The 27,628-nt window shown below is 39.6% G+C and overlaps 2 protein-coding genes across 2 annotated transcripts in view; one reads left to right on the top strand and one right to left on the bottom strand.

The window, feature by feature from the left end:
• Window positions 1-18,286, top strand: part of LOC113687028 (fibrocystin-L) — a 46,412-nt gene extending 28,126 nt beyond the window's left edge. Inside the window, exons 37-58 of the mRNA XM_089198061.1 lie at window positions 164-511; window positions 859-1,473; window positions 2,044-2,202; window positions 2,303-2,509; window positions 2,816-3,142; window positions 3,333-3,576; window positions 3,663-3,889; window positions 4,052-4,277; window positions 4,640-5,028; window positions 5,504-5,707; window positions 5,993-6,633; window positions 6,948-7,533; window positions 7,776-7,976; window positions 8,529-8,798; window positions 9,161-9,548; window positions 10,280-10,584; window positions 11,177-11,851; window positions 12,195-13,582; window positions 14,015-15,740; window positions 16,295-16,420; window positions 17,324-17,602; window positions 17,723-18,286. Coding sequence (XP_089054187.1) covers window positions 164-511; window positions 859-1,473; window positions 2,044-2,202; window positions 2,303-2,509; window positions 2,816-3,142; window positions 3,333-3,576; window positions 3,663-3,889; window positions 4,052-4,277; window positions 4,640-5,028; window positions 5,504-5,707; window positions 5,993-6,633; window positions 6,948-7,533; window positions 7,776-7,976; window positions 8,529-8,798; window positions 9,161-9,548; window positions 10,280-10,584; window positions 11,177-11,851; window positions 12,195-13,582; window positions 14,015-15,740; window positions 16,295-16,420; window positions 17,324-17,602; window positions 17,723-17,874 — 9,683 coding nt within the window. The 3' untranslated portion in view covers window positions 17,875-18,286. The remainder of the gene's footprint in view (window positions 1-163; window positions 512-858; window positions 1,474-2,043; window positions 2,203-2,302; window positions 2,510-2,815; window positions 3,143-3,332; window positions 3,577-3,662; window positions 3,890-4,051; window positions 4,278-4,639; window positions 5,029-5,503; window positions 5,708-5,992; window positions 6,634-6,947; window positions 7,534-7,775; window positions 7,977-8,528; window positions 8,799-9,160; window positions 9,549-10,279; window positions 10,585-11,176; window positions 11,852-12,194; window positions 13,583-14,014; window positions 15,741-16,294; window positions 16,421-17,323; window positions 17,603-17,722) is intronic.
• A 123-nt stretch (window positions 18,287-18,409) lies between these two features.
• LOC113687029 (stAR-related lipid transfer protein 7, mitochondrial) lies at window positions 18,410-24,992 on the bottom strand. The gene is made up of 9 exons (XM_027204728.2): window positions 24,283-24,992; window positions 22,654-22,793; window positions 22,106-22,155; window positions 21,285-21,395; window positions 20,793-20,837; window positions 20,238-20,275; window positions 19,818-19,917; window positions 19,543-19,627; window positions 18,410-18,878 (listed from the first exon to the last, which is right to left on the bottom strand). Exons 1-9 carry the CDS (start codon window positions 24,681-24,683, stop codon window positions 18,772-18,774), a joined length of 1,077 nt encoding a protein of 358 aa, XP_027060529.2. The 5' UTR covers window positions 24,684-24,992; the 3' UTR covers window positions 18,410-18,771.
• Between the last annotated feature and the right edge of the window lie 2,636 nt (window positions 24,993-27,628).

Consider the following 27,628-nt stretch of genomic DNA (forward strand, 5'->3'; position numbering starts at 1 on the left):
TGTAAAGTAATCTCAAAATTTTTCTTGAAAGGTTCTCGAATTAACAGCAACTGACTATAAATTTTGGTTAAGTTTTCGAGCATGAAATTTCGTTAGATTTGATTAATAAGACACCTCAACTTGTAGAAAACTTAGTGTGACATGAACTTCCTCTATATTGCAGCAACTTACAAAGGGAGACATGAAGTTAACAATAAACTCTGGCACGCGTCATTTGACATCAGTAAGGCCTCTTCAATCGTCCTCCGAGATAACGCTGCAGCGGGCAGTGAAAGGATTGGGTTCCACATCAGGGGAGAGACCTGCTACAGTGACAGCCCTGGTGGAAGCTGGGAGAGTAACACTGTTCACACAACTCTACACGGGATACATATTGGCTACTCTGACGGTCTGCCTGAATGTTTAAAGATTGCTAATTTTGTCGTTTGGAAAAGCTGGGATTTTGGCGTGTTTGGTTTCCCAACGTCACGAGTTATTTTACAGGATACTGTTGTGGTGGATAATAATATAGGTAACGAACTTATCAACATTCGTTTGTTTAGCAGGCTAGATGTTACTGCATTTATCTCATACCTCTTTTTTTAAGTGTAACTTTTAAACATGCTAGCCTGAAACTTCTTTTTTGGAGTAATTCTGGCAGGACTTAAGGATCAATACCTGTGAAATGAAAGCTGATCTGAAACAAGTTTTATTAAGAAAAGACAGTTTTAAAGAAATGACTGATTTTTTTTCATATGTTTTAGCCCAAAACAAATCGTACCACTCATAATACGACGCAGTCAGTAAATTCTATGTAACATTTGCATTTTTGTTGAAATTCCATTATGTTCGTTCAGTATTGATATTTTCCATTACCAGGAATCCTCATAAATGTTTGGAGACCACCTGCACTCTCCCACGTGACCGCTGACAAGTTTGTTCATCTTGATCGAGTTCTAATAGTCGGCACCAGTCCAAGTTTTGACTGTGCTAGTGACTCGATAGCGCCTCGAAACTCTCATATCACCAAGCAAGTTCGCGCGCCGCGCTACAGAGGAGGCGGTAACACTGGTTTTATGCTCTCAACATTTACATCAGGACCCGGTCTGGCTCCTGAGAAAGCCTGGCACGGCATTAACGCTTATCCAGCAATAAGGGGAGTTGTAAGACTAAATAACGTTGGATTTTCTTATTTTGGAACCCAGTGTGGTAGTGACAGTGTCGTATTCACCACCAATCCAAAGTCCCCAGATGCATTCCATCCCGTCGAAGCACGCGGCATTTCCTTACAAAATGTTGATAACGATAAGTTGATTTATATACCACCCTCAAATATCGCCTGGATAAACCCCTCTGACTGTATCGATATGGACTGCGATGGAGCTAAGCATGTTTTGATTAAAGATTTTGACGGAACCCTAACTGGTACATCCGGCGGAAGTGTCATTTCCAAGGCTGATTATGAGTGGAACGGAGATCCGCGGAGAGGACTGGGTAATTCATCATTGTGCAACAAAGTTTTACCGGTTACGATTTTTGTGTTGTAGTATTGTCAATAGAACCTTACCGTGTATAACTCCTAAAATGCTGTTGTGTAGTTAAGATGAAGGAAGTTGCGCTCTAACGAGAGAATTTTTTAGAGATCTGTCCTTCCGATAAGCAACAAAAGGGGGATTAAAATATTTTTGCGCCAGGTTATTGTTGCCTGAAATAATCTGGTATTTTAGGTAAGTTTTAGCCTGAATTGAGCCATTTATACGTCATGTCGTAAATATGTCCTTTAGAAAACAAAGTGTAGACAATTGTTTTGATTTTTGTAGCTGTTTCGGACACTATAGGTTGTGTTATGGGATTATAGAATTTCCCGTCAGAGACTTGTTCGTAACCCTCCTGAGACAAAGTTGAATTTGGCAAATCGACTGAGAAAACCTGATTCCAGTTACTTGATCTGTACTTGGTATCATGTAAAGTCTAGTTTGAAGTTAGAACTATTTTTACTTGAGAAACAAAAAGGCTTTCAATTGCACATTACCATTTAAATGTTAGTCTTCCGTACTACTTCAGGGGATTACCGCATGCCTCGAGCCTTACTCAGGTCACCAGACGGTTCGCGGTTGAACGCATCTGTCGTGGCACCGCGTCATGGAATTGTGCGAGGGACGCATGCACAGAATTTTTGCTCATGGAATGCAGCATGGAATGGATACAAATGCAGCAAGCTAGGTAAGAAAGGAAGACACTAAACGTTTTGTTTATCGGAAAATTGCAGCAAAGGAGAAAATGTAAAACTAAACGCTATTTTTTATTTCTACCGTCTACGTAGACTACCACATGTTCATAATAGAGAGCTTGGACGCTGACACAGAGCTTCGTCGGCTTTCTCCAGTTGCTCTATCGTCCAATGGATACACAGATTTGCTTAACGGACCAATGGATCATGGCTGCTGCTTTGGATACGCATGCATGGAGAGAATATCGACATTCTTCTCTATCGTGGCAACACAACAGAACTATACTATCTATTTCACGGGTGAGAAACTCCCTCGATGAGCGTAAACATTTTGTCCTTATCGTTTTCGTTTTGATTTATATGAACTGATTTTCGTAAGATCCATTCTTAGGGGGGGAGAAATAAGGGAGAATTGGAGAAATTAGTTTGTTTTCGAATTGCCGAAGGATAATTTTCATCTGTTTATCATCAACGTTTGTTTCGTCATAGTCTGATATCGTGTTTTGCTATAATTTTCGTAATCTACTTTTTGCTTTCCGTAAATGCAGCTTTTTAATTGGATACAAAAAGATATCTTACGTTTCTTGGCTTTTCTACATTTCTCAGGCACTAATCCTCAAAGCCTTCGCCTAACGTTGCTGAACGCCAACGGCTCCCAAGCTCTTCGAGTTGCTATCAGATACACCACACCTCAGCGGTTGGACGTATATCGCACAGGCGCTTTCATATTCCCAACCAATGCAAATTTCAACGAGGAAAACTTCAGCTACAAAAAGAAAGATCCTAAGCTCCCGGATAACCAGTTTGAGCCGACCTTGAATAGCATCAGCGGAGCCAACTATTACGATCGAGAAAGCCATCTACTTTATGTGGTAGTCAAAGGAAATGTTCCTGTGGACATAAGAACTGCTCCAGTCGTACAAGTTAAGCTCGGTGAGTATCTCAGTTATTCTAGGCAATGTGGATTTCTTATCACAAAAGATGAAATTGCGTTTGTGTGAATCCTATTACTTCAATTTTCCGCAACAAATCTAGGGCTGAGACTGTACTTATCGACACTTTAGGGAATAAAATGTTTGGATCCCTTAACTTTTATTTATTTATTTATTTTTGTATCTTCTAGGAAGCAAGCCTGTCCATTTCAACGACTTCTTCGAAAAGAATTTAGTTCAAAATATGGCCTCGCTCCTTAATATCGACGAGTCTCGCATTCGCGTAGTCGAAATCGTAAATGCCGCCGGGAAAAACCGAAGACGACGAAGAACTTCGAATGATGAGGTGATGACAGTCACGATCGAAATAGGCGACCCGCCGGAACGTCACATATCTTACACACCTGAGAATACATTTGCCCCTGGAAATTCCTCGTAAGTAGCTCGTACGCCAACCTTTGTATTGTTTAAACAACATGCAACCATCATATCACGCATTACCCTGTCGTTTTTTTTCACAGTTCCACTAGTCCTCCTTTTGTTACCGCCACAACAACGGCCTCTCCTACCATGAGCCCCACTGAACAGTACATAGGTCTCCAGTCCTTAGCTTCCAAAACTGTAGAGGCAGCACAAACAGGGCGCATGGCTTCCTCTCTTAATTTGGACATTTTATCGATTGAGGTTACGGATCCCGAGCCTCCACGAAAACTCCCGGAAGGATGGAAACGAGCGACACCCGAAGAAGGTATGTAATACTTTATGAGCTTTTAGGGGGAGCTGGACCCAAAGCTGCAAATGCAACGACACAAGATAGCTTCTTTAGAAACAAGAGGCTCTCCGTAAAATAAAACAACACTACCACCAACAAAAAAGATTTTGATTATCTAATTTATACCTGCTTTATCAGCCGGACCAAAGAATGGAACATGGCGGTTTGATCAAGTCGAAATGATGAAAGAAGGCAACAAGTCCAGTCCGGTGTATGATTACCTGATTCCTGCTCGACTTGTTGTAGTACAACAACCTGGTGGAGCCAATGAAACTGTTCCTTTTCAAATTCAACCCAAATTGCTGATGGTTGATAAACTCAACCGCACCGTAAACATGCTAGGACATAGTGACCGTGAACAATGGTAAGATTCTCAAAGCGCTTTGTGGTAATTCCAAGCAACTCACTTTCGACGCATAATCAAAGGATATAGCTAGTGATTTACCATACTAATTTCAAAGAATTGTCCTGATATTGTTTCACCCAATTATAAATAGCATCCCCTTCTCCCTTGGAAACTGAAGCTGTGTACTCCAGCAGTTGGTGAGGAACGGGATTACTCTAATGATCAAAGTAACTTTTCTGAGAAGAACATTGCACACTCACTCTTTCATGTCTTAAAGCTTGATGCACGATGATGCCATGGTGAAGAATTGGGAGGTGTACAACTGCTTAAGATACTGTAGTTAGATAGCATCAATTCATTTCTGCCATGAACATTTTCAGGTATGTAACTGCGTCAATCAAGAATGGCACCGGGGACCCTGGTGCCTTTTTGGGTGGAAACACGACTGTACCGTTCTATGATGGCTGGGCAAACTTTACTAATCTTAACATTAGCCACAACGGCACAAACTATTTTCTAGAATACAGAGTATCCCTTCCTGCTGAAGCAAGCTTTACATCTTTGTCGAAGCCTTTTGAAGTCAAAGAAAGAATCTTGTATTTTGCGGTCGTAAGACACCCAAGTGATGCCAACGAGACCGTTCTTTTTGGCCAGCAGCCTTTGGTTGAGGTCCGTGACGCTGCTAATGGCGAACTAGTGACGAACACGGGGTGGAAGGGGAGGAAGTGGATTTGTAGGGCGTCGCTACTTGATTCAAAAGACTATAAAGGTAGTTATGTGGTTATTAATGGAAGGCTCTTTATCTAAAGAAAATTTGAGCCGGCCCCGGCCCCGGCCCCTGCCCCGGTTGTTCGAAGGTTGGATAACGCTATCCACTGAATAGAACTCTATCCGATGGACAAAGCTATACGTTAAGCTATCACTTATCCGCTGGATAGCGATTTATCCGTTGGATAGCGTTATCCGCCCTTTTTACAACTGGGCCCAGAAGTTTATTTGACAAAAATGCCTCAGACCGTTAGCTCACATCATGCACTGTGTTGTCTGCAATTTAATCGATCTTTTAGGCATCAAATTTCCTGTCTTAAATATGTATGGTTTTTAATTGGCATTTCTTTAAGGAGCAAAGATACCGTTCTCAATCTCGACTACGAAAAATATTATGGTCAAAGATGCAAGAACAAAACGTATACTTTTAATTCGATTGACCAATATTTGTCGATGTTCCTTAATTCCACTTCCAGGAAGCCTGAGTGGATCATCCAGTGTAGAATTTTCTGGTGGTATCGCGTCATTTCTTGATCTCGCCATTGACCATGAGGGAAATAACTACATTCTCATTATCAAAGCTTTCACTATTCCATCATCTCGTTACCAATTCTCAACTAACACCACTCCTTTTGACGTGAAAGAGAGGATCTTGGAACTGGTTATTACTCAGCAGCCAGGTAAGTGTAGGATCCATGATTCAAATTCATTTCAATTACAAACAAATTTCTATTAAAGTCGAAGGCTGGTCCCCTCAAAGTATGAAACCCAAACTTTTATACATTTTCAAAGTTTACATTTACCTTATGGTGTCAATAAAAGAAAAATTTTCAACTTTGAAGAATATGCGCACTTTTGCTTCGATCGTATAAGGAATGGTTAAATGTCTTACTCTTGTAATTGATGGATTTATAACCCAATCTCTATAACCTAAAACCAAAGCTACCAGTATTTTCTTGTTCTAGGAGACTGCAATGATACCGTTCCATGCGGCCACCAACCTGTGCTCGAGATCCGAGACACTGCCACGAACGTATTGGTTGGAAATCTAGGCTGGCGCCGTCGAACGTGGACAATTCTAGCTTCAATGGAAGAGGGAGCTGGAAACCAGGTGCTTCTTGGCCAAAGGAAATTCCAAATACCAGTTTCAGGGCGCGTGGAGTTCTCAAACTTTAGTTTTTATGATGTGGCAACCAATTATCGGATGAAATTCAACGTGTCGGTCAGTCCTCACTCACAAGCATACTCCGGAATATTGGCCATATCGAATTCATTTGACGTAAAACCAAGGCAGTTTTATCTGGAGGTCGTCACACATATAGCCAATGCGAATCAATCTGTACCATTTGGTACCCAGCCAGTGGTGGAAGTTCGAGATATGGGAACGAGTAGAAGGGCCGCACCCTTGAAGACTCCATGGTGGGTTACTGCGTCACTGCATGCCAACCCCAAGCCTAGAGATTCTTTCTTGAATGGAACGTTTAATGTTTCAGTAGAAAATGAGCGAGCTGTGTTTTCTAATCTTCTTGTATCCTTGTACGGGCTTGGTTATGTATTGAGGTTTGAATCTAGCTACGGACATGTCGTTCTATCAGCGGCGTTCGAGGTAAGCCACTAGTGCAATGCAGTTATCAATGAATTATGATTGAAGGCGTTGTTCTGTCCTTAACATTTTCTCAAGTTTTTTCACTTGTGTATACAACTACCCCTCTACTTACATACTAAACCCCCTACTTCCTATGATCCGCAATGGTATCTATTTACCTAATCAAACATCTTCCTCCATCCTACGTACCTACTAACTTACTTACCTACCTACCTATCCATTGGGCTGCCTACCTATTTACCTTCCCCTTTCCCCTTTCAACTTACTGCAAACCTGCCTCATCATACAACTACCATTTATTTCCTCTCTCTTAGGTCCATTACGTCAATGATTATTCTCCAGTGTTCACTCCAGGGAACCGTACAGTTCATGTTGACGAAGGAACAGCCATTGGGTCATTTGTCATCGCGATCCATGCGACAGACAATGATATCGGAAGTCAAGGTGATGTCTATTATGCCCTCGACGCAGGAAACATCGACGAAAGCTTCCTTATTAACAGGACCTCTGGTGTTATAGCTACTGCGCAGAGATTAGACCGCGAAACAACTGCTGTTTATAACCTGAAAGTGAAGGCTTACGACGGAGCTGTTGAGGAGAAAGTTCGTTTCTCCTTCGAACTTATTGTGGTTCATATTGGCGACCTTAACGATAACGCCCCGCGGTTTACCAAAAATGAATTTGCATCTCGGGTAAACGAAAACGAAAACCTTGATGACGTAATTCTTCATGTGGACGCAATGGACCGCGACGCAGGAGCAAATGCCAAGTTAAGGTTTTCTATCACATCAGGAAACAGTGACGGTTATTTTGACATCAAAGCTGACACAGGGGACATTATTGTTAAACGTTCACTTGATTTAGAGGGACCAGCTCCACCATCACTGAATTACAGCCTAGGTAAAGCAATATTTTATTCACCTTCGTAATGAAAACAGTCTCCATTAGTGCCCCTTTACAATCCTTGAACCAGTTTAGAGAACATTTGCAAAGTTTTACTGAAGCAACCAAATTTGAGAAAGAGCGTTTTCTAATAGATCATCAATTTGAAACAGTAACGTATCTGAATTGGGAGGCGCCATAGGCAAGAGGTACTTATTCTCTATTTACTGAAGAATTCACTCTGTTTTGGTGCATTTCAGGTGTTTATGTGACCGACCTAGGATCACCTCCACTAAGTAACTCCACCATTGTGGTAATAAACATCGCACCAGTAAATGAGTTTTCGCCTCAGCTCACTCACGACCAATCAGCTGTTGTTACCGTAAAGGAAAACTACGATCCTGGAAATGGACTTGTGTTGATGGATGTGAATGCTACTGATAACGATTTCGGAGTGCAAGGTAAAATGGAAAGGTTTACACAAAAACATTTTACAGATTGGTAATACAGAACCAGAATAACTAAGTATCAAGGGACTGGCTAATGGGGTTGTTTCAACACGAAATTCTTACATTATTTGTTTATTCCTTTATTGGACATCTCTTCGCTTTCCTTGGGGCATAGAACGCAAAAAGCCGTTTATGATATCTGAAAAGAAAAGGAACGTAGATCGCTCAAAGATATCTTGGCAAAACGAAACTCTGAGGGAGTTCATTTCGGATTTAATTGTTGCAATCACAAAACTTCAAAGGGAAGCCTGTGTGTCTGTCAAGATTTCCTTAGCCTGAAAAGGTAGACACTCATTTAGTTCTTCGTAAACTACAAAATAAACGGCTAGAATAAGGCTTTTACTTGAGATCTACCCCTACTTTATGTGAACCTTGAATTACCTGCGCAGAAGATGTTTAAAACTATTCATACTTTGTGAGGTTATTGAGAACGTTGCTTAAATTATCCGCTATGATTCGAGCAGTATTTCTTACTTATGCATGGTTGTTTACATCACTCCGCAGGTATTGTTCATTATTTCATCTACAGTGGTGACAGCGACGGAACGTTTGTGATTAATAGTTCTTCTGGAGTTGTGACATTGACTTCATCTCTGGATCACGAGACATCACCCCTACACAGGCTAATAATTCGTGCATCAGACAGTGACCCCACTGGTGGTGCGCGATACACTGACTTTGACCTGCAGGTCCATGTGGAGGATGTAAATGACAATAATCCATTGTTTTCAAACAATTTAACTACAATTCAAGTGCCCGAGACTCTTTCCACAGGTGAGGCGAAGCGCACGGCGAAAACTTTTTTTTTATAAGAATTAGAGAAAAATATATAACTTTTTTCCAAATTGCCGCCGTTTGTGTGCAAAATATAAATATAGTTTCTATTTGATCTTTCTCAACTTATTCCGTGATTTTCTAATCAACCTCCATATAGAGCTCAAATATCAGACTGGTGTTCGCTGAAAGTCATGACTGTCTCTTTCACAGGGTCTTAGATATGTTTTATGTCCCCCGTGACCTCAAATTAACTTCCTCGTCTATGTCCACGTTAAACATAAAGGAACCAACACCTCTTTAAAACCTCTCTTTCATTGGTTCTTAAACGTTAATCTATCGTTCCATGTCTCTCATTTCAGGTGAAAAGGCTACAACTTTCCTGGCAACCGATCTCGACTCAGGTGAAAATGGGCGTGTGAGTTACGTCATCACCGCTGGGAACTTGGAGGGCTACTTCGGTTTAACTGCTGACACTGGAGACCTGACGTTACAAAAGAGCCTTGATCTGGAGTCTTCGCAAGCACCTTACCCAAACTTCACACTTGTGGTCGAGGCAAAGGATCATGGGAATCCTCAGTTGTCTAACAATGTTACATTTGTGTTGAAAGTCAAAAGTGTGAATGAATTTACTCCTGAGTTCATTCGCCCTGGTCGTTCCTTGCAAATTCCAGAAGATACCGCTGTTGGAACGCTTTTATGCCAAGTCACAGCCAAAGACAAGGACTTTGGACCTGATGGATTCATAACGTGAGTTTTGCAGTTGTATTTAGTAGAACAAGTTTGTTTCAGAGCTCACTTTAATTCATATAGACATAATGAAAGGTTTGATATCCTACGCATGAATTTCTGCTCGATCACATTGTATAAATTGTACCACTTCGTAACAATTCCGAGGACAGTCATTACCAGATAAACTCTATTCGATTTGTTGTTTGTCCGGCTCGATTTTAGTAAATATAAAAAAAACCGTAGTAACTTGGTGTGAATTTAATACCAACTTATTATTCATAGTTATCAGAAGAAGGACAACAACTTAAGGATTGTATCGCATCAGGGGGTTAAGGCCTCAGGTTCATGAGATGATGATACAGTGGGGTCTTGTTAAACCCAACCCAGATATCTTGAACTTGGGCTGGTTGAGTGTGCACCTGCCTCATAGTTGAAAGGTTAACCACAGATACTTTGCGTCGCGAAGTGGGACCCAAGGACGGATGGAATTTTTTTAGTGGTTGTCGACTTCAGCTAATCAGCGCTACCACTGTATTTAAGTGAAGGGAAACAACTGAGTCAACGTTTGCGTGCTAAGAATTTGTGAGTTTAAGCAGTGTGGTAATTAGTGTGATTTACAGAGCATGTTCCGGAACTTAATTAACGGTATCCCTTATCTTGATCTTTTTGGTGATCTTCAGGACTGAGGAGACAACTGGACCTCTCTGTGTAAACGTTTTTTGAATAATACTTTCTATTTGCAAATTCAGATATCACATACTGAAAGGAAACGAGGATAGGCGTTTTCGGATCGAGTCTTCGTCTGGAAAAATATTCATTCACGCTCCATTGGATCGAGAGACAACTTCAAGGTACCAACTGGAAATAGAGGCTTCTGACTGGCCTGTTAAAATAGTCAATCAACGTTCGTCTATCACGTTTGTGAATTTAAGTCTAACGGATATCAATGATAACAAACCAGTTTTCAGCAAAGGTTCTTACTACGTCGCTGTCAAGGAAACTGTGAAAGTAGGCAGTGACGTCTTCACAGTGCGAGCGAGTGATACTGACGCAGGTATGTAATATTTAAGCCTGAAAGTGGAGCTTAAGCCAGCTGATTTTTTTTCTCGCCTTCATAAATTTAACTAGCCAGGGAGAAGAATTCGGAGGGAATTCAAATTAAAACCAATTATTTCCGTAATAAAGTACTAGTTTGTGACCCTAAATAACCGCTTCTGACTGTCCCAATATTGTGAAAATCAAAGTGTTCATTTCAGTGCGTGCACCACTTCGGGAGCTGCTTTCATTCTTCGCAAAAAGAATATTACGATTTTACTATTTAGCATTTGACACATAAATCTGTTCGGCGCAACAACCAGATCATTCCGACTTTAATGGTTTGCATATTTTCGTAAGTACGGGAGTTAGGCTTGCTGGTTTCGCACTCTACAACTCTACTTAAATGTTGTTCATGTGAATGATCGTGATATGAAACTCTGTGACGCAAAATTGAAAATCATATCTTTAAATGTAGGGCTTCTTTGCTCTTTCTTCTTTCTAGAGGAGTTGATTTTTCTAAAAAAAAAAACGGTTGAAGAGTGAAATCAGTCGGAAAAATAAACAACTCATTTGTATTTAATTTACTAATTATGTTGACTCTGTTTTAGGTTCAAATGGCCAAGTTGAGTACAAAATCAAGTCAGGTAACAACCATGGCTTCTTCGAAATGAACTCCAACACTGGAATAATAACAATAAGAAAAAGCCTTGATCTGGAGACACAGCAACACGTGGACGATCTTCTTTATACCCTCACTGTCGAGGCATTGGACAAGGGTCAGGTGCCACTGACCAGTGAGGTGCTGGTTACCATAGAAATAGTCAGCGTGAACGAGTTTGCACCACAGTTACAACATTCCGCAAGTATCTACGTAAAAATACCTGAAGACACTGCTGTTGGTTCCATTGTTGCGGACATCAATGGCACAGACAGAGACTTCGGAATGGACGGACAACTTAGTTATTCTATTATAGGTGGTAACGAAGACATCAATTTTGATATCAATTCCAAAACTGGTGTGATCATGGTCAAAAAGGATCTGGACTATGAAACAATCGTGAGATACACCCTTGTTGTACGTGTAAGCGACAACGCTCCATCAGCTCAGCGGCTTTCCACGGTTGCTAAGGTGACAGTTCGACTCACCAATGTGAATGACAGTGGAGGCGTGGATGTGCTTATTGAAGATGTGATCAGCAGGATAAGTCCTCCAAGGGACCCTGCTGTTGCAGTTGGCGTTGCAATCAGTAGTCCGATATCAGTACTGTTGCTGTATGAAAACGGTGAGATATGACGACACTAGATCGGAGAGAGACCACAATCAGAGAAACGTTTTCTTGTAACTGTTGATCTTTTAATCCAAGTTGTCATAGTTTTTAAATCAAAATTTTCATGTACAGGGATAAAAGTCTTCACTCATTAACCAACATTCTCTCTTTTCATTGCTATCCAAGAATTTGGAAATGATTCGGCTTAAATCCTTTTGTTATTCAAAGGGAAAATACTTTACTCTTCAATTATGAAACGAGGCATTATACTTCTTTATTTCATGACGCCGTGTGAATGTAACCAATCATTGTGTATTGAAAGGTTTCAAGAACGCTGACGAGTATTTCCTGTCAACAGGTAACCGAGAAAAGCTATCTGACGATGACAAAAGATTGACATTTGACGACAAGTCAGAATCACGTGGTCTGTTCTCAGTTGTGTCGGCTGATGGCAAGAAAATAATTGCAGCAAACCGCCAGGGATTACTGGGTCATGGCGTTCTTATTGTTCGGGTTCATAACATTTACAATGTTCGTGTCCAAGTCAACGTAGTTGGGTTTTCCTCTCTACAGCTATCAGCTGTACCTTATCCAACCACAAAAAACTCAGAAGTGACCTTGAAATCGCTAAAGCGCGTAAGTAATCGTCATGGCAACGTCCAGTCAGCTGCTCTTATTCTGTACCTCATTTTGACGGATAACTCCACTTATGACGTTACCAAGATGATATCAGCCTCCTTCAATGTCATAAGCAATGACGTGGGTGTTAAAGCCTTGGTGGGACCCAGTCCGAGAAATGTGTTGTTTGTAGAGAGTGTAAGCACCAGCGGGAACATAAGTCTTATTGGTATGTTCTCCGGGAGAGCGTCTAGTACTCTTAGGCTTGAAATTTCAGCTGAGGTAATAACTGTCAATGAAATAGTTGCTGTAGAAATAACTGGACTTAGGAATCAAACTCTTGTTGGTCCTGCGTTTGCGACGCAAGGTCAGGTACAAGTGGACTTTGCTATGAACGACAGCTCCACGTTTAGGGTGCAGAATTTCTCTCAATTTCCTGGACTTGTTACATTCAAAAGCAGCCAGAAAGAGGTGGCTTTGGTTGATAACATGACTGGTGTTGTCACGTTGTTATCAGATTACTATGACTTGGTAACTGTGACAGTGACTCCGCTTCAGGGCCAAGCTGAGCCACAGAGATCTCAGTTTTATTGCAATACAGTACCACCAGTGGGTGGTGTTGATATTGGACAAGAGTACGGCCCCGCAATACCAGCTTTGAAAGCTAACCAGCGAATTACCATCCCTGTCCGCGTGAATCCAGGAAAAGCAAAACTTCTTGCGTTTGACGTAAAGATTTCGTTCGACGAAAGTCAAGTCCATTTTGTTGAATTGAAGAGAAGTTTTGCATACTCTTACAATTACGGTCAGTTGCATTTAGCAGACCTGACAAACCCTGAAAATGCTTCTTCACATGTTGCCGATCTAGTTTTCGACTCCTTGGATAATGGTGTGCCTACAGTACAAGCAACAGTGAACATTTTAATGGATCAAAACTTGGGTTTCATAGCGGGAGACTATTCACCAACTCTGACGATATGCCAGAACTCAATGCTGGGAGATGTCAACGAAGACTGTGTGTTTAACATCAAGGACGCAGCTTTCACTTTAGCGCACAGCTTGGCAGTGGAAGATAACTTCAACAGTGAGTTCGGGAAAATGATGCTGAGGCGAACAACCAATAAAATGGTAAGCGCATAAATTGAAAATACGTTCATTACTTTTATCTGATCCCTACATTTTGGATTTTGGATAGCTCGTGACTTTGCTATTGCCATTGGCGTGAATAATTCCTGAGATCTTGTTTTAATCCTTTAGAAACTTTTAAGTTGGGCAGGATGTCGCGATATAAGAATAATTTCTTGTGAAGCAGGCAAACTGCCTTCAAACTAGTAAGAACATAGCGTAGATATTCTTGACGGGACACAAAGTGGATGAACGATAACGCTTATTGTGAAAAATAGCTAAGACATGAGACGGAAGAGACCATTACTTGCCACACCTTCAACCGTAAAATATATTTTAAGATTTCCGCTATATCTCTTTCCTTTCTGCGTATTCTAACCCTAGTGGAACTTATTAAGACCCCTACTTTTAGGACCCTGTACTTTCTCTTTATAGCTTCAAGTCATGGATTTCAACCTAAATGGAGTTCCAGAACGGGACGATGCCTACCTGTTAGCACGTGCAAATATGGATATGGTGCGATTCTTAAAATTCTTTCATACGAGCGTACCTGATCACCGAAATAATTCTACAAACTGCGAGTTGGAAATAACAGCTGAGTTGAGCGCTCGAGATGGAACCAAGGAGACAAATACTGACACCCAACTATACTTTGAGTTTGCTAGTGGATCGGACATCTTGAATGCACAACTTGAAAGCACCTCATTCGACACAGGAGAACTGATAGCGACTTACGATCAAGAGCACGAGTTGTTCGGAGGTATCGTGAAGGCTGGACATCGAGGCGAACGCTTTATAATAATGACTAGACAGTCCCAAATAGAAACTGAAAACTTAGGCGTGTCCATGATTCAGGTAACGAAGGGTGCTAAATGGCGGGAGCCAGTGGTTACACCCCTTTTTACGTTTTCGCGTGATCCAACGTTCCCTGCACCAATAACAGTTCAATTGGCGCCAAACGCTGCCCTTGTGGTCACCAGTGGACACTCGCCTCAGATAACTGTCAACGTTTCAGAATCATTTACAACTTGTCTTGATCCACCTGTCATGAAAAACGTTATGTTTGTTTTCCGAAACGATTTCTCAGAGGTCGAAGGAAACGAAGACACTTTTATGAAAACGTTCATAGAAGACTTAACTTCAAAATTCCCACATGCAAAAATTGATAATGTGAGACTCGCACGAGGTAGCATCCTGGTCTATTTTGACATTACGGCCCAGATATCTCAGATGGATAACGCTCTAGTTGCATTATGGGACATGATCAAGTCAGAGTACACCTTGCGTGTGAACAACACAGAATATCAAGCTCAAATGGTTATGCGCGTAGATGGACAAGATTATCACCGTAATGATAAGGTGTCTCAAACAGAGGAAGACCGATCAAAATTTCCAACGGCTGCAGTGACCGCGGTATGCGGGGTCGTCGCTCTTGGTGTTATCATAGGAGTGGCGTTCTTCTTATGTAGGAAACGCGTTCGTCAAGCAAAAGGTAAATTGTCGTGGAAAAGCGCATCAAAAATCAATATCATCGATTCGCACTCAGCCACGCAGATGAGTGACAAAATGGGAGGTACTGAGATGATTCTGTTCAGCGAATTAACCAATGACTGTTTCGAGTCTTCGGACAATGAAACACCTCCATCGTCGAGGCCCTCTTCAAGAAATACTTCAGCGCAAAAGGGTAACTTTTTCAAGCGGAAGGTACGCAAAGTGAATTCTGCATCTTCTCAGGCGTCTATTGAGGCTTGGTCAGAGAATACCTCTCCTGCACTTGTTAGGCGCACTCCACAGCTTGCACTGTCATCTCCCACGATTGACGCCAACTTCAGGGATGCATCGATTCTTAGTAGACAGACGGTGAAACATAAGAGTGACAGCCAAATTTTGATGCAAGAGAACTCCTCAACTGAAGGCTCACCGATAAATTTAAGCCCGCAAACGCCAAAACGAAGACAATCACCACAAAAGCTACGAATGCGAGCCCAAAATGGTGCGTCTTTTGGCAGTGATTTATCAGACGAAGAGTTGACAAGGAATGGGACGCCATCTTCGGCTGACTCGGGTACTCCCACAAGCAAATCTTTGAAAGACCAGAGCCGTCGGCATTTTATTTTTGAGAAAGCTGTTTTGTACAAGAGACTGATGGCTCAAGAATCACGTAAGTTTATGTAGCCTGCTCAAATAGGTGCCAAAATGAGCTGATATTCGTAGTAAAACATTTTGATTCCAGCTATGTTACATAAAAGAAATGTTTTTGAGAGGTAAAAAAGGTAATTAAGCAATTTCTTCATTTAGGCACTCGACGAAGATCATGAACAAGAGCTATGATATCTGAATTTGAATAAAAACTATCTAAAAAAACAATTAGTATCAGGATTTTGAGTCTGGAAAAAGTATTTTTTGAATTAAAAAAAAAAAGAAATTACCATTCATGTACTGCAAGGTGACAATCAACTTTACTATTTCTCTGAAAATGCGCAGTTGTATGTTCGATAGATAACATATTTTCGCCGCAGTATGTTACATCTTCGAACTTCCTTTCCTTGCGCAGATCTCTGACTTATTAAAAAGGTTTTCACGGATGTGAAAAATGTCAAGAAAAAATAGGATACTTGATCTCCCTTTCATGATCAAGTATAGACGGGGAAACTGAGTTATCTCTTTGTATGAGACGCTTAAGTCAATGTCATAGAGCCGTCTTATTCCTTGCAGCTCAAACAGGATCGCGGGATTCTAGTCGCCCATCTTCCGGTCACAGTACACCCAGAATGAACGTCACCTCGCTTCCTCCTGGATACATGGGAAACAATAACGACGGGAATGACATCACAGTAGAGGGTGAGTCATTTAGTTCACTTGAAATTTTCTTAATCATTTCTAGTTTAAGTTCCTTCACCCTGTTATCAGTACGCATTTTCTCCATACTATTCTTTCCTTCTCGGCATTATTTCGTTTAGTGTTGAGAAGGAGAATTTGTTGAACAATCAAGTGCTTCTTAAGTTGGTGATCACTTCCTCTGCTTCCTACGACCTTAATGTTTGATTCAGGGGTGATAAGGAGAAATTAGATGCTAGTCAGTATTAGTGGTGGAAGGGTCAACAGACGACCACGCTTTTCGTTTGAACGTAGTGCAAAACCACAACTGCAGCAATAATCAAAATCATGCAAATCAACTCTTGAGAAAACTCATACTCAATGATTTAAACAGTCTGAAGCGCAAGAAAAAGCGGCTTACAACGTAACGACTACTTTTGCATGTAGTTTCGCTTGCAGTTGGCTCACGCAGTGTACAAATTCTTAAGAACAATCAGAGTGCCAATGCAACCCAATATTACCTTCGACAGTTAACTTTTCAATTCCCAAGATCTTATTGTTAATTTCCCCACTGGCAGCCACACATTCCTTTGTAAAGTAATTGCGAGAAATTGGTGGGAGATCAAGACAACAACTTCAACCTGATGAGTTTAAGTGTTCTCATTGTCTGTTTTCTGTACGAAGTATTACAAGTTAAACACTCCTGTGAATTAAAGGGTATATTAAGGACTGTTCCATGCAGTCTATTGAGAATTTTTGTCGAATTTATACTAAAAAACTCAGCCCGCGTATCATGTTTGAATCGTGTCATTCATGATCATGTCAAACGGTGAGGTCTCCGGGGAAATTAATGTTAGATGGTGCCTGTTCTAGGAGCCCTTTTGTTGATAATTCTTTTTGAACTGTGTCAATTCTTTTTAACAACAGAGGAGTCATACACTGTCAGACTTCCCGTGAATGTCCTCAACACAGTCGCTGAAGGAGAAGGAAGAAAGCCTTTCACGAAAATCGGCTTCGTCGAGTTTCCTAGCGATGCTACCCTTGGTGACATTCGGGAAATATTAAAGAGGGAATTCTTTGAAACCCTTCTTGAGCGAGTTTTCCTATTCCAAGATGCCATGATGGCTGATGTGGAACCATCCAGCGAGGCGACAACCAAGAGCATGTATAACTTGTCGGTAATCATCAGATTTGCCAACAAACAAGGTAAGGAAAAGTAAAACGCGCTAGGGATAGCAGTGTGGGAGCAGGTTGAATTGAAGTCAAAGTAATCTCTCGCTTCCAACTTTGTTTAGGTTGAATTTGTTTTTCTTTTCTAATTTTCAGAAGCAGCACTTTTATTTTGCCCATGCGGCGCCGCAGCTCATTTCCAGTGCTCTGCGTGTCACAAGCGTGGTTACTGTAGCCGAGACTGTCAAGCGAAGGACTGGCACCGGCACAAGATCACTTGTGAAAACGAACAGGTCTCTAGTGTGTAAAAGTTCCACGAAAGAAAAAAAGACATACAGCGCTACTTATTTACGTGTGACCTCGTGTTATTCCGTCTTGAGGTGTTGATTTTTGTTTCAGTGCCGATGTAAAGAATTTGGCGTGATAAAAAAATGTGGCTTCAGTAGACCAAGAAAATAATCTTTAGGTCGAAAGGCATCTTCCAATGAAGTTACTTGTGGTCCGAGATAATCTTTTCACGACGTTGTTTAGCAGCTCTCTCTCTTTTCCCGTGTGTTTTGTCTTTATGCAACCAAACTTTTGAAAGTAAATTTTTAACGCTCAGAGCGCTCCAAAGGTTAAGATATTTAACTCTTTAAGGGTGTAAGTTCTTGGGATATTTTTCACGGACACAGTACTGAAAATGTGAAATAAAGATAAATAAATAAAATTTAAAATCTGCGCAACATCGTACATTGTTCGAATATATATATCATATAATGTTGGATGTACTCAAAATCACGAACACCTACTCTAGTTTTTAATTGTCGTGGTACAATCTGATCATAGAACACTACACGTGCAAAGTATTGCAGTTGTATTTAATCAACATCATACCAAAAATAGAGTTTACGTTTTTCTACACAACTTCGTTTTTGAGTGGACAGTGTTTGCTCAATTAATTCTCTCTTAATTTCTCTAAAATATTCTTTGTTTTCGGCTTCATTCACCCCACACACCGTTTGCGTGATGTGAAACTACAATAGGTTTACAACTCTTATTGAATCGTCGCAACTTTGCACTTGGTGCATCCTCAAAGGTTCACATGTACTTGCCTCGGAGTACTGCAGAAAGGTATATCAATTTACGTCTTGCAAAAACAGTTAACTGGCTTTGCTGAAATTTAAAATTTCCACGATGTTTTCATAATTTTAATGTTCATTTTGTCATAAAGTTGTGATAGTGGTATTTGAACCCGCTTGTAAAACTTTTTCTTGGTGTTGATTTAAACCAGCAGCTGCATTATGAAGTGTTTCAATAAAAGTTGGGAGATCTGAAAAAGAAAAAAGCGAATAACTCCAAATCATTAAATAAGCTTATAGATAATTGTGCAAGCACATAGATAAGACTGAAAAATAACTGAAAACAGCCATTTTTGAGATGAATGGTATCATTCAAGACAAACAGGTTATCCTTGAGACACGTGTAAGTATGAAAGGTATAGGCGAGTCGGCCTCTTTCTCCCAGCCTAGTCTCATACCCAAGAAAAAAATATCGCCAAAACATAGATCTGTACCACAAATTTCTTCTCCAAAAGTTTTCCTGTGGTTTGCTTATTTTCAAGATATTTCTGACCATTTCTTTCAACACGCAGTCTTAACTAAGCCAAGGAAGAGCTTTTGCTCCTAGTCTGAATGAATCACTGTAAAAATTCCATTAAAACGTCCATAAAACTTATACAGTGCCAACCCCCACTTCTCAATAAAATGGCAGCCTGGCAGTGGCAGGAAAACTCTTCAAATAAAAAACGACACATCATGTTTTGTTTCACCCACCAAACTCTTTGATTAATTCTACAATGAAGCAACATACATATATGCCCAACAGCAAGACGCCCTTTTCTTTAAGCTGTATTGCACCAGACTCAAACCCAAAGGAACCACATTTAAAAGTACATTCCAGTCACTGTATCCACAAAAGATATTGCATTCACTTACTTGTGCTTGTCAAAATATTCATGCAGTAAGATGGAAAGTTTGTCTTGGGATCATCAGAGTAAGACAAAACAAAGTCAAATCCATCCTGTAAAGTGAACATTGCCAAAAAAAAAAAAAAAGAACTTGAAAGGTTTGCAGAAGAGAAAAAATTATGTTGCCCTCTTACATTATCTCCAATTACTAACTGAACTGAAATTTCTAGTCTCACATTTTTCAAAAGTTTTAAGAAAAAATAATTTGAACCTTCAGCTCTTAAGATCAAAAGCTTGTCTCACCTCATCAAATGTTTTATGTGGTACAATCACCATGCTGGAGTGGTAGCTTGGCACTCGCACATGTTCATTATTCTCTGGACAGAGTGGATGATGAGTTGCCCTGGGTAGGTAATCATGAACAGTTAATTACTGTAACAAACAGTATATTCAGCTTTTCCACTATGTTGCTCACACAAAGGTAAAGGGAAATTCAAGGCAAACAATTGCATAATTTTCTGGATGTCACATTTTTGTAACCACAAACCCCTTAAAACACCTGTCTATGCATGCAATGATGGTTAAATGGGGTTCATGGGAAATCAGTAAGTAACACTTGCCATACTAATGGTGGGTCACCTCTATAGAAATTTAAGTTTACACTGTGCACTGAAATCGTGCTGATACAAACCATATTCTATGCAACATTACTCTGTTGCTCACCTTGATAACAGAACCATCGTCCTTGAATTATGATCAATCTGAAATATGGACATTAAAATGTCAAATTTTAATAAATAAATAGTGCACTGGTAACCTTGCCTTCTTGGTATAAATGTTTCTAAGCTTTTCAAAGATCTCCTTGAGCATATCAATTATTTTTTCATGCTGGTTAATTAATTGAATGTGCAGTGTTTTATAGAAATCCCAGAAAACTAAACATTGCTGCAACTGTAGAATTCAAAGGAAAATGCTGACACACCAGCACATTCTTCACTTTACCCTTTGAAGCCTAAGTGTAAATAGCATCTGCTCCTAGTTTTTGTGTTACAATATCAACCTGAATCAAGGACATGATCACCAACTAAAGAAGCTCTTGATTGTTAAACAAATTCTCTTTGTCAGCATCTCAGGACATAAATGGAGAACAGTATAGAGAATATACATACTGATTTTAGGGTGGAGAGGGAAGAAAAGGAGAAAAAAATACATAATAGGAAGAGGTTGGCAGTTCTGCCTGACTAAAACCCATTGTAAAAACAATCTCCATTTACTTACCTTCCCTCTTCTTACAAACACATAGTCTCTATTTCTCAATGGGTACTATAGATGACAAAAGAAAAAAAACAAGAAGGTAAAACATTGAGTACACTATTCCCGAAAAATCTTCTCTGCAGTTTGGATAAATTAGTTTAATTACTTAAATACTTTACTGATAAGGTACTGTGAATAATTTTTGTACACTCTGCAGATAAACATTTTAAAATCAACTTCATGAACACTAAACATGCACACCTCTATTTGTATTGGTAAACTAAGGGTCTGGACCCAGTTGTTCGAAGAGAGTGGATGACACTGTCTACTGGATAAATCTTGATCTGGTGGATAGCTTAGTACATTTTGTCAACCCTTATCTGAAGGATAAGGTTATCCACCCTTTGGACAACTGGGCCAGAACATTGTTAGCCCTATCATATAAATAACAAGTTAAAAAGAAACAAACAATGCAAAACCCAAAAAAAGAATAGATGTATAAAATGAGATACTTACAGGAAATTTTGTAACCCAGTGTAGTACTTCAGTTCCAGTCACAGGATCAGAGTCAACAACATCAAGTTTTAAAACAAACTGGTCCCAGCATAGGCGGTATTCATTATCAACCTGAAAATAAATACCTCACTATTAACATTGTTTCAGAGATTCTGGCCATTTGACTGAGTTAATAACATGTAATGTAGTGACCTCTCCAGAAAAGTTACACCTACCAGAAGCACACCAAATACACCTCTTTTAGAATTATTTCTCATATCACTAAGAATCAGTTATACATCAGGTACCGCATGTGATAAACAGTGAATTGAACACACATGCACAATCAGACTGTAGTTGAACACAAATGCCCAATCAGACTGAAGCTGTCATTATACTTTGTTGTTGTTGTTTTTTTAACAGTGTAATTTGTCAACAAAACTGTTCTAATACTTAGTGCAGAATATATAGTTCCAAGTGTCACATTTTCAAAAGTGTTACACCAAAGCAAGTCTACAAAACTGAACAATTGGCTGATCCTTCCGTAAAATTCTAAGGGAACCTGTTCAGCCAAAATTTCCTTTTCCTTATAGTATGATTATGAAGACAAGTCAGAAGACAATAAAAATGAAATGTTTTGATAAAGTTTAAACCTAGGCTTATAAAAAATTATTAATCATATATAATTGTGTAATCTCCATCAAGTTTATTTTATTCCTCTTTTTCTTTGAAACCACACAGAATTCAAGAGTATTGCCACATTATCAAGTCACAAGTTGCTTGTGATGCCCCCATTATCATTAACAGGTTAAATAGAATTAAGTTAAGGAAGCTATCCTCACCTGAGTCCTATAGAAGGATGTTGCATTTATATCAAAGAAAGTACCAAAAACTACAAAAAGAAGAGGTATACAGTAGGTCAGAAGTTTCACAAAATGTACAATGTAGAAGTAATACAGCTGCAGAACTAAAATTTTCATTTCCACATAACATTTGACAAAAACCCTTCCAGCTCTTGAAGAGCATACTCAAACCACGAACAGGTAAAACCCAAACTTGCAAAAAACTGACTTTATAGTATATACAGTGCATTAAGTAAACACATTTTTGTGTTTGAAATTGAAATGTGCACCTTTGATACCCATGAGATACATGTAAAGATTCATAGGATCACCTGAAGTACCCAAGCCCACAAAAGAACTAATTATAAAATTTTTGTGTACCCCATACAAGCAGCACAGCCAGTACAAAGGTATTTCATAAACTTCCCTTAGAACCTTCATGTACATTTGTATTGATTGTCACCAATTTCTTGGTGAAAATAGTTCCTTAATTCAGACAAGAGGAATAGTAAGTAGTTTACATTTATATGTCTGGTTACAGTTCTTACCTTTGTATTCATAAAGCCCAGTAGTATCAATAGGCCTTCTCCACACTTCTAACTGATGTTGGTTGATAAAGTGTTCCCATTCCTCTTTGTCACTGTTTATTTTGTCACTTTTCCTTTTCCTAGAGTTTTCTTTTTTGCACCTAAAGAACAAGCAAAGCCAAAATAAAATCTTAGTCATACATAAATTTAGCCACTCTCTGGAATATGCTTGTTTCATAATCTACAGATAAATATTCAATTACTGTTCCACAATCATATTCACACCTTTATCCTATATGTACAATGTATATCCTCAATATAGAATACATGAAAAGTGAGAGTGGTATATACCAGTGACCTACAAGAAGTGTGACAGTTTACAACAGATCTGATATCACAACACTCAACAAAAAGGAAAAAACACAACAATCAACATTTATTTTAGTAGCAGAATTAGTAATCCCCAATTTGATGGATTAGAATAAATTGCACATGGGCACTTAGCTCTCTTTTCTCTTAATTTTTGCTCTTATTTTATGTAATCCCTCGGAACTTGGAAAAATCCTATGTATTGTACATGTATGTTGAAATATATATTAACAAAAAACCAGTAGCACAATATGCTTTCAACTAGGTTTTAAGTACATTATCCTCTTCACTCCCAGGATCTCATTAGTAATTATCCTTCTTGTATGCTATACAATTCTTATAAGGTTAGTTCAAATAATTTGGTATTGGATTATAAGTTCCTAATTGATATTTTATTTTATTCTCATCACTTGTCTGCTTGATATCATATGGATATTGCAAGGGGAAATTCTGTCTTGGTCACTCAAGGGAGTTATAGTTTTAAATAAATCTTAATAGTAAACAAGCATGATACAAGGGAAAAAGAAAACAGTTTGGTAGACTTTAAGGGTTTCAGGGAAGAAAGCTTAGCTGATGACTACTGGAAAGAAAGGGGATGGGGGGAGGTAATGGGCATTTGGATAGACAGCAGCCTGAAAACTTAGCAGATAATATTAAGTGTCAAGTAACATTATGTATGGCTCTATCAGTCGAGTATTTTTAACTTTAAGCTTATTTATTATGGTTTTATATAGTAATGTATCATCCATTGTTTCAGTTCCTTGTCTAAATTCAATCATAATCTTCGCTCGTAGAGGTTGTTCTCTGCTGTGCCCAAGCAACTCTTTAATGCTGTTTTATGCCCCCTAAAGTCTAGAATACCACGAACAAAACAGTTGAGCATGAACCAAATCTCAAAAATGTACCAGGCAGATATACAAAAGAAATCACCTTGAACGGAATGAGCACCCCAAAGAAATGATAACAACTTATGTAATACCAGAAAAAAACCTAAGTCTTCAACGTTCAACATTTCACTTTCCTGTACAGCTCTTACAATTTACTGACTCTCGTGTTTCAGACATCAAACTCAGTACAACAGATCTGGTGTAAATTCATGGGTTTGGATGAAAATGGAAGTTGAAGGAGATGAGACTTGTAGCGCAACAGATCCTCTACGAAAACCAGAATCTGATGGAAACCTAGTCGACGATTGCTTGTGAAACATTTTGAATATATATTTTCACTACATGAAAACTAATTTGATCGATTTAGGAATTACTGATTACAGACATATCTAACCTGAACAGTTCATAGTCTGTAACTCGCTCCTTATCCCACAAAAATCCACCTGCACCAAGAAGGCGAATGTCCCGGTTTACCAACTGATTTTCGTAACTCAGATTTCCTTCCGTCTCGTCTGGATGAAAATCTTCGCAAAAACCTTTTCTTCGTTGCCTTATACTCTGTCTCTGCAGCAAGTATTTTTCTCTTCTTTCTCTCATTTGCTGGCAGATTTCACTGACTGCGGTAGTCAAACTTTCCAAATTAAGCCGAAGAGGCAGCGTGTCTGTACCTTTCGGAAAAGGGAACTCGACTTCACGAATTCGCTTGCGAAGTGGATGATCGAAGCCAACATTGCAACGAACTGCGGCGCAGAACTGGGAAGATTTGTAGATTATATACGGCCCTGTTGCTGCCATTCCTTTTCTCAGCTAAATTGTAAGGATCGTTCCCAGTAAAGAATTCAAAAGATTGTGAAAATCAAACGATATCTCCTAAACATTGCCGCCATGTTTACATGTGATCCAGCGATGTGTCTGGTTTCGCGGCCAAAGTTCATCAAATTTCCACCAATGCGCGTTCGTTGATCACGTGTAAAGAGAAACCCTACCGGGTGTTGATGGCGGATAGGAAGCATTCATGTGCGCATTGGCTTAAATTTGCTCTCGATAAAAATCCAAAATACTGCTGTCAAGTCACATCCAAAGAATTGTGATTACAAATTACGTGAGACCTGGGTATTGTTACGTCATAAAGAAGCTAATTTTCACGCGCTTGCTGCCTTCGTAACAATAGCTGTACCACATATTGACTAACCCACCCGAACAGAATTATAAACGAGCCGTTTTCTCGATTGATAAGAGCAGGTAATGTACGCGAGAAGAATGAATTTATTGGCTGGTACCCAGGAAAAAAATAAATCATCTCTTTAAGATTTGTTAATATAGTAAGATATTTTGAATTGTACGGTGCGACCTCCTGTTCTTCTTCTTCTTTTTTCTTTCCTCTAGATAATCCGTGGTAATGTATGGTGGCGCTTTATGACATAACATAGACACAACTCACGCTATGATTGGTTAAAAATCTACGTATACTTGCCTGTATGCCCGTCGGAAACTGAAACACCTAATGGCGCCAAACGGGGCGAATTCCCAGGTTTTTTAAAATTTGTTAAAGGTCTTTGGCTTGGAGAAAACGCTAAAAAACAACGGCGAAGCTTTTTTTTCATTGCTACATTATCAAAATTCGTGCTTAAATTGAAGTTGAACTAACTGGCTGTTCCGTTTTAAGCCTTTGTTTTTCGCGGCGCAGTTAAAGTGAAAGAACTTGAAGGTGGGGTGACTTTTCACAGACTAAAACTATTTCAGAGCGAGCTGTTAGTTCTAGTCCAATATTGCAATAACTTGTCCTATGCTGAGAGATCTAGTACAAGTTGTTGAAGGTAAAATCAGGTGGGGAGTACTTTCCGATACAAGTTACATAGATATGTATGGTCCTGAAGGGTACGCTTCTTCAGCCATTTTGGTCTGAAAAGCATTTTTTCATCCACGTCAGAAAAAAAAGCTTGGCTGACAGTTATTCGGGAGTTTAAGAAAACCACGACGGCAATGGCAACGGGAACTTCACTAAACAAAAGGTTTAATGAGAAGAACACTGGCAGTGCATTATAAATCTTTTAAAATTTCTCAGCATCTTATGCAAAAACAACAACGTGAAAGGACCAAACTTTGTATTGTCTGGAGAACGTGAACGACGACGGCTAATTTTTTTTAAATTTCTATATCTAATTTAACACTGTGTTGCATATTGAGTTTCGAGATAGTTTTAGCAGTGAGAAACAAACTTAATGACTTTAGAGTATTGCGAGATTCGTAAGTGAACTGATAAGTTAATTTTTTTAACTGACGTTGTCCACGGCGTCGCCGTCGTTTCTTAAATGGGAACCTTAAGCAGTCAGGACGGCAACCCCAAGGAACCAATCATACCATCTCATACGGCGCCACACCTCAACTTCAGCATAACGTATAAAAGAAGCGTTGAGTTCCAAATGGAAATTAAAATTATTTGCCGCCGCGGTTTCGGTTCGCAGACAACTCAAATTGTGGTGATTTCACGTTGTTGTTTTGCATAGGACGGCTAAGAAATATACAAAGTTTTAGAACGCATGTGCTGAGCTATTGTTCTGCCAATTAGATCTTTTTCTATGTCCTCAGTGCCGTCCCCGTCGTGGTTTGCTTAAGGTCCCTAATTACCTATTTACAAATTCACACCGGTGCACAGAAATGTTTATGACAAATATAGAGTGGCTTCGTTCCACACTGCCACTATGCAGTGTGAGTAGAAATGATGGCCAAGAATAACAGTGATATAAGAAGAAGTAAGGGAATTATTTTCACCACTGGTTCTTTTGAATTGACCTCTAAGATTACATGCACAAAAGGCACCAAAAAGACCGCGCCAAGCTACTGTTTTAATTACCCGAGGGTATAAGAATAACGTTTACTATGTTGACCCAAAGCATTGAATCCATGCATCTCAAGCTAGCCCTGTCAGGATATATCTTAAGGATCGTTATTGTACCTGTACCTAAATTACAGAGCTGCTTGTTCTGGGAAATGAAAAAGACACGTCAAGCGTTAAACAGTATGTGGTTAAGATGCATACAGATCAGTTTCGAAGATCACAATGAAGCAATGTGAAAGAGATCGATCCATGAAATTGTTTACAAGAAGGTGAAACAGAGCAATTAAAGTAACAGCGGTCTGACAATGTTGTTGATTGCAACGGTTTGAGAAACGGATACCGCCTTTAGCCGTATACGAGCTCGAAGTAAGTAGTTAATTAGATATAATGGTATTTGGTTTGAAAACTATTACAGAAGGATAGCAGAGTGGGAACACATATAACAACATAATTGTTTATTCGGTCCAAATAAGACAACATAATTGCTTGATGCAAGACAACTGTTTCAGGTCCACACTAATAAGTATGAACAAGTAAAGGGGCGAAACATTTGGCATGTTTTGGTCATTTCGTATTTAACAAATAGATTCCAAGTTGCCGTGCGTGTGTTCAGTAATAGATCACAGATGACGTCAAAATGTGGTAAGAACAAAAAAGTGGCACACGAGGCGCAGCCGAGTGTGTCACCGATGTGAAAAAGTGGTGTTTAGAGAAGCTCGAGGGAATTGCCGAGGAAATCGAAAATTACGAGCCGACCCCGCTTAACACTTTGCTCGAGCGACTCTACCCCCAAATTAGAAACAAACATGGTTAAACCTCGGAAACGAAAATTCCATTTCATCGAAAGTGATTCGAACACAGAATGAATAATTCCTTGAACTGTTTAGCCGGACTTTGAACT

This window comes from Pocillopora damicornis, chromosome 2 (genome assembly GCF_964200805.1).
Source record: "Pocillopora damicornis chromosome 2, jaPocDami1.2, whole genome shotgun sequence".
Classification (NCBI taxonomy): domain Eukaryota; kingdom Metazoa; phylum Cnidaria; class Anthozoa; order Scleractinia; family Pocilloporidae; genus Pocillopora; species Pocillopora damicornis.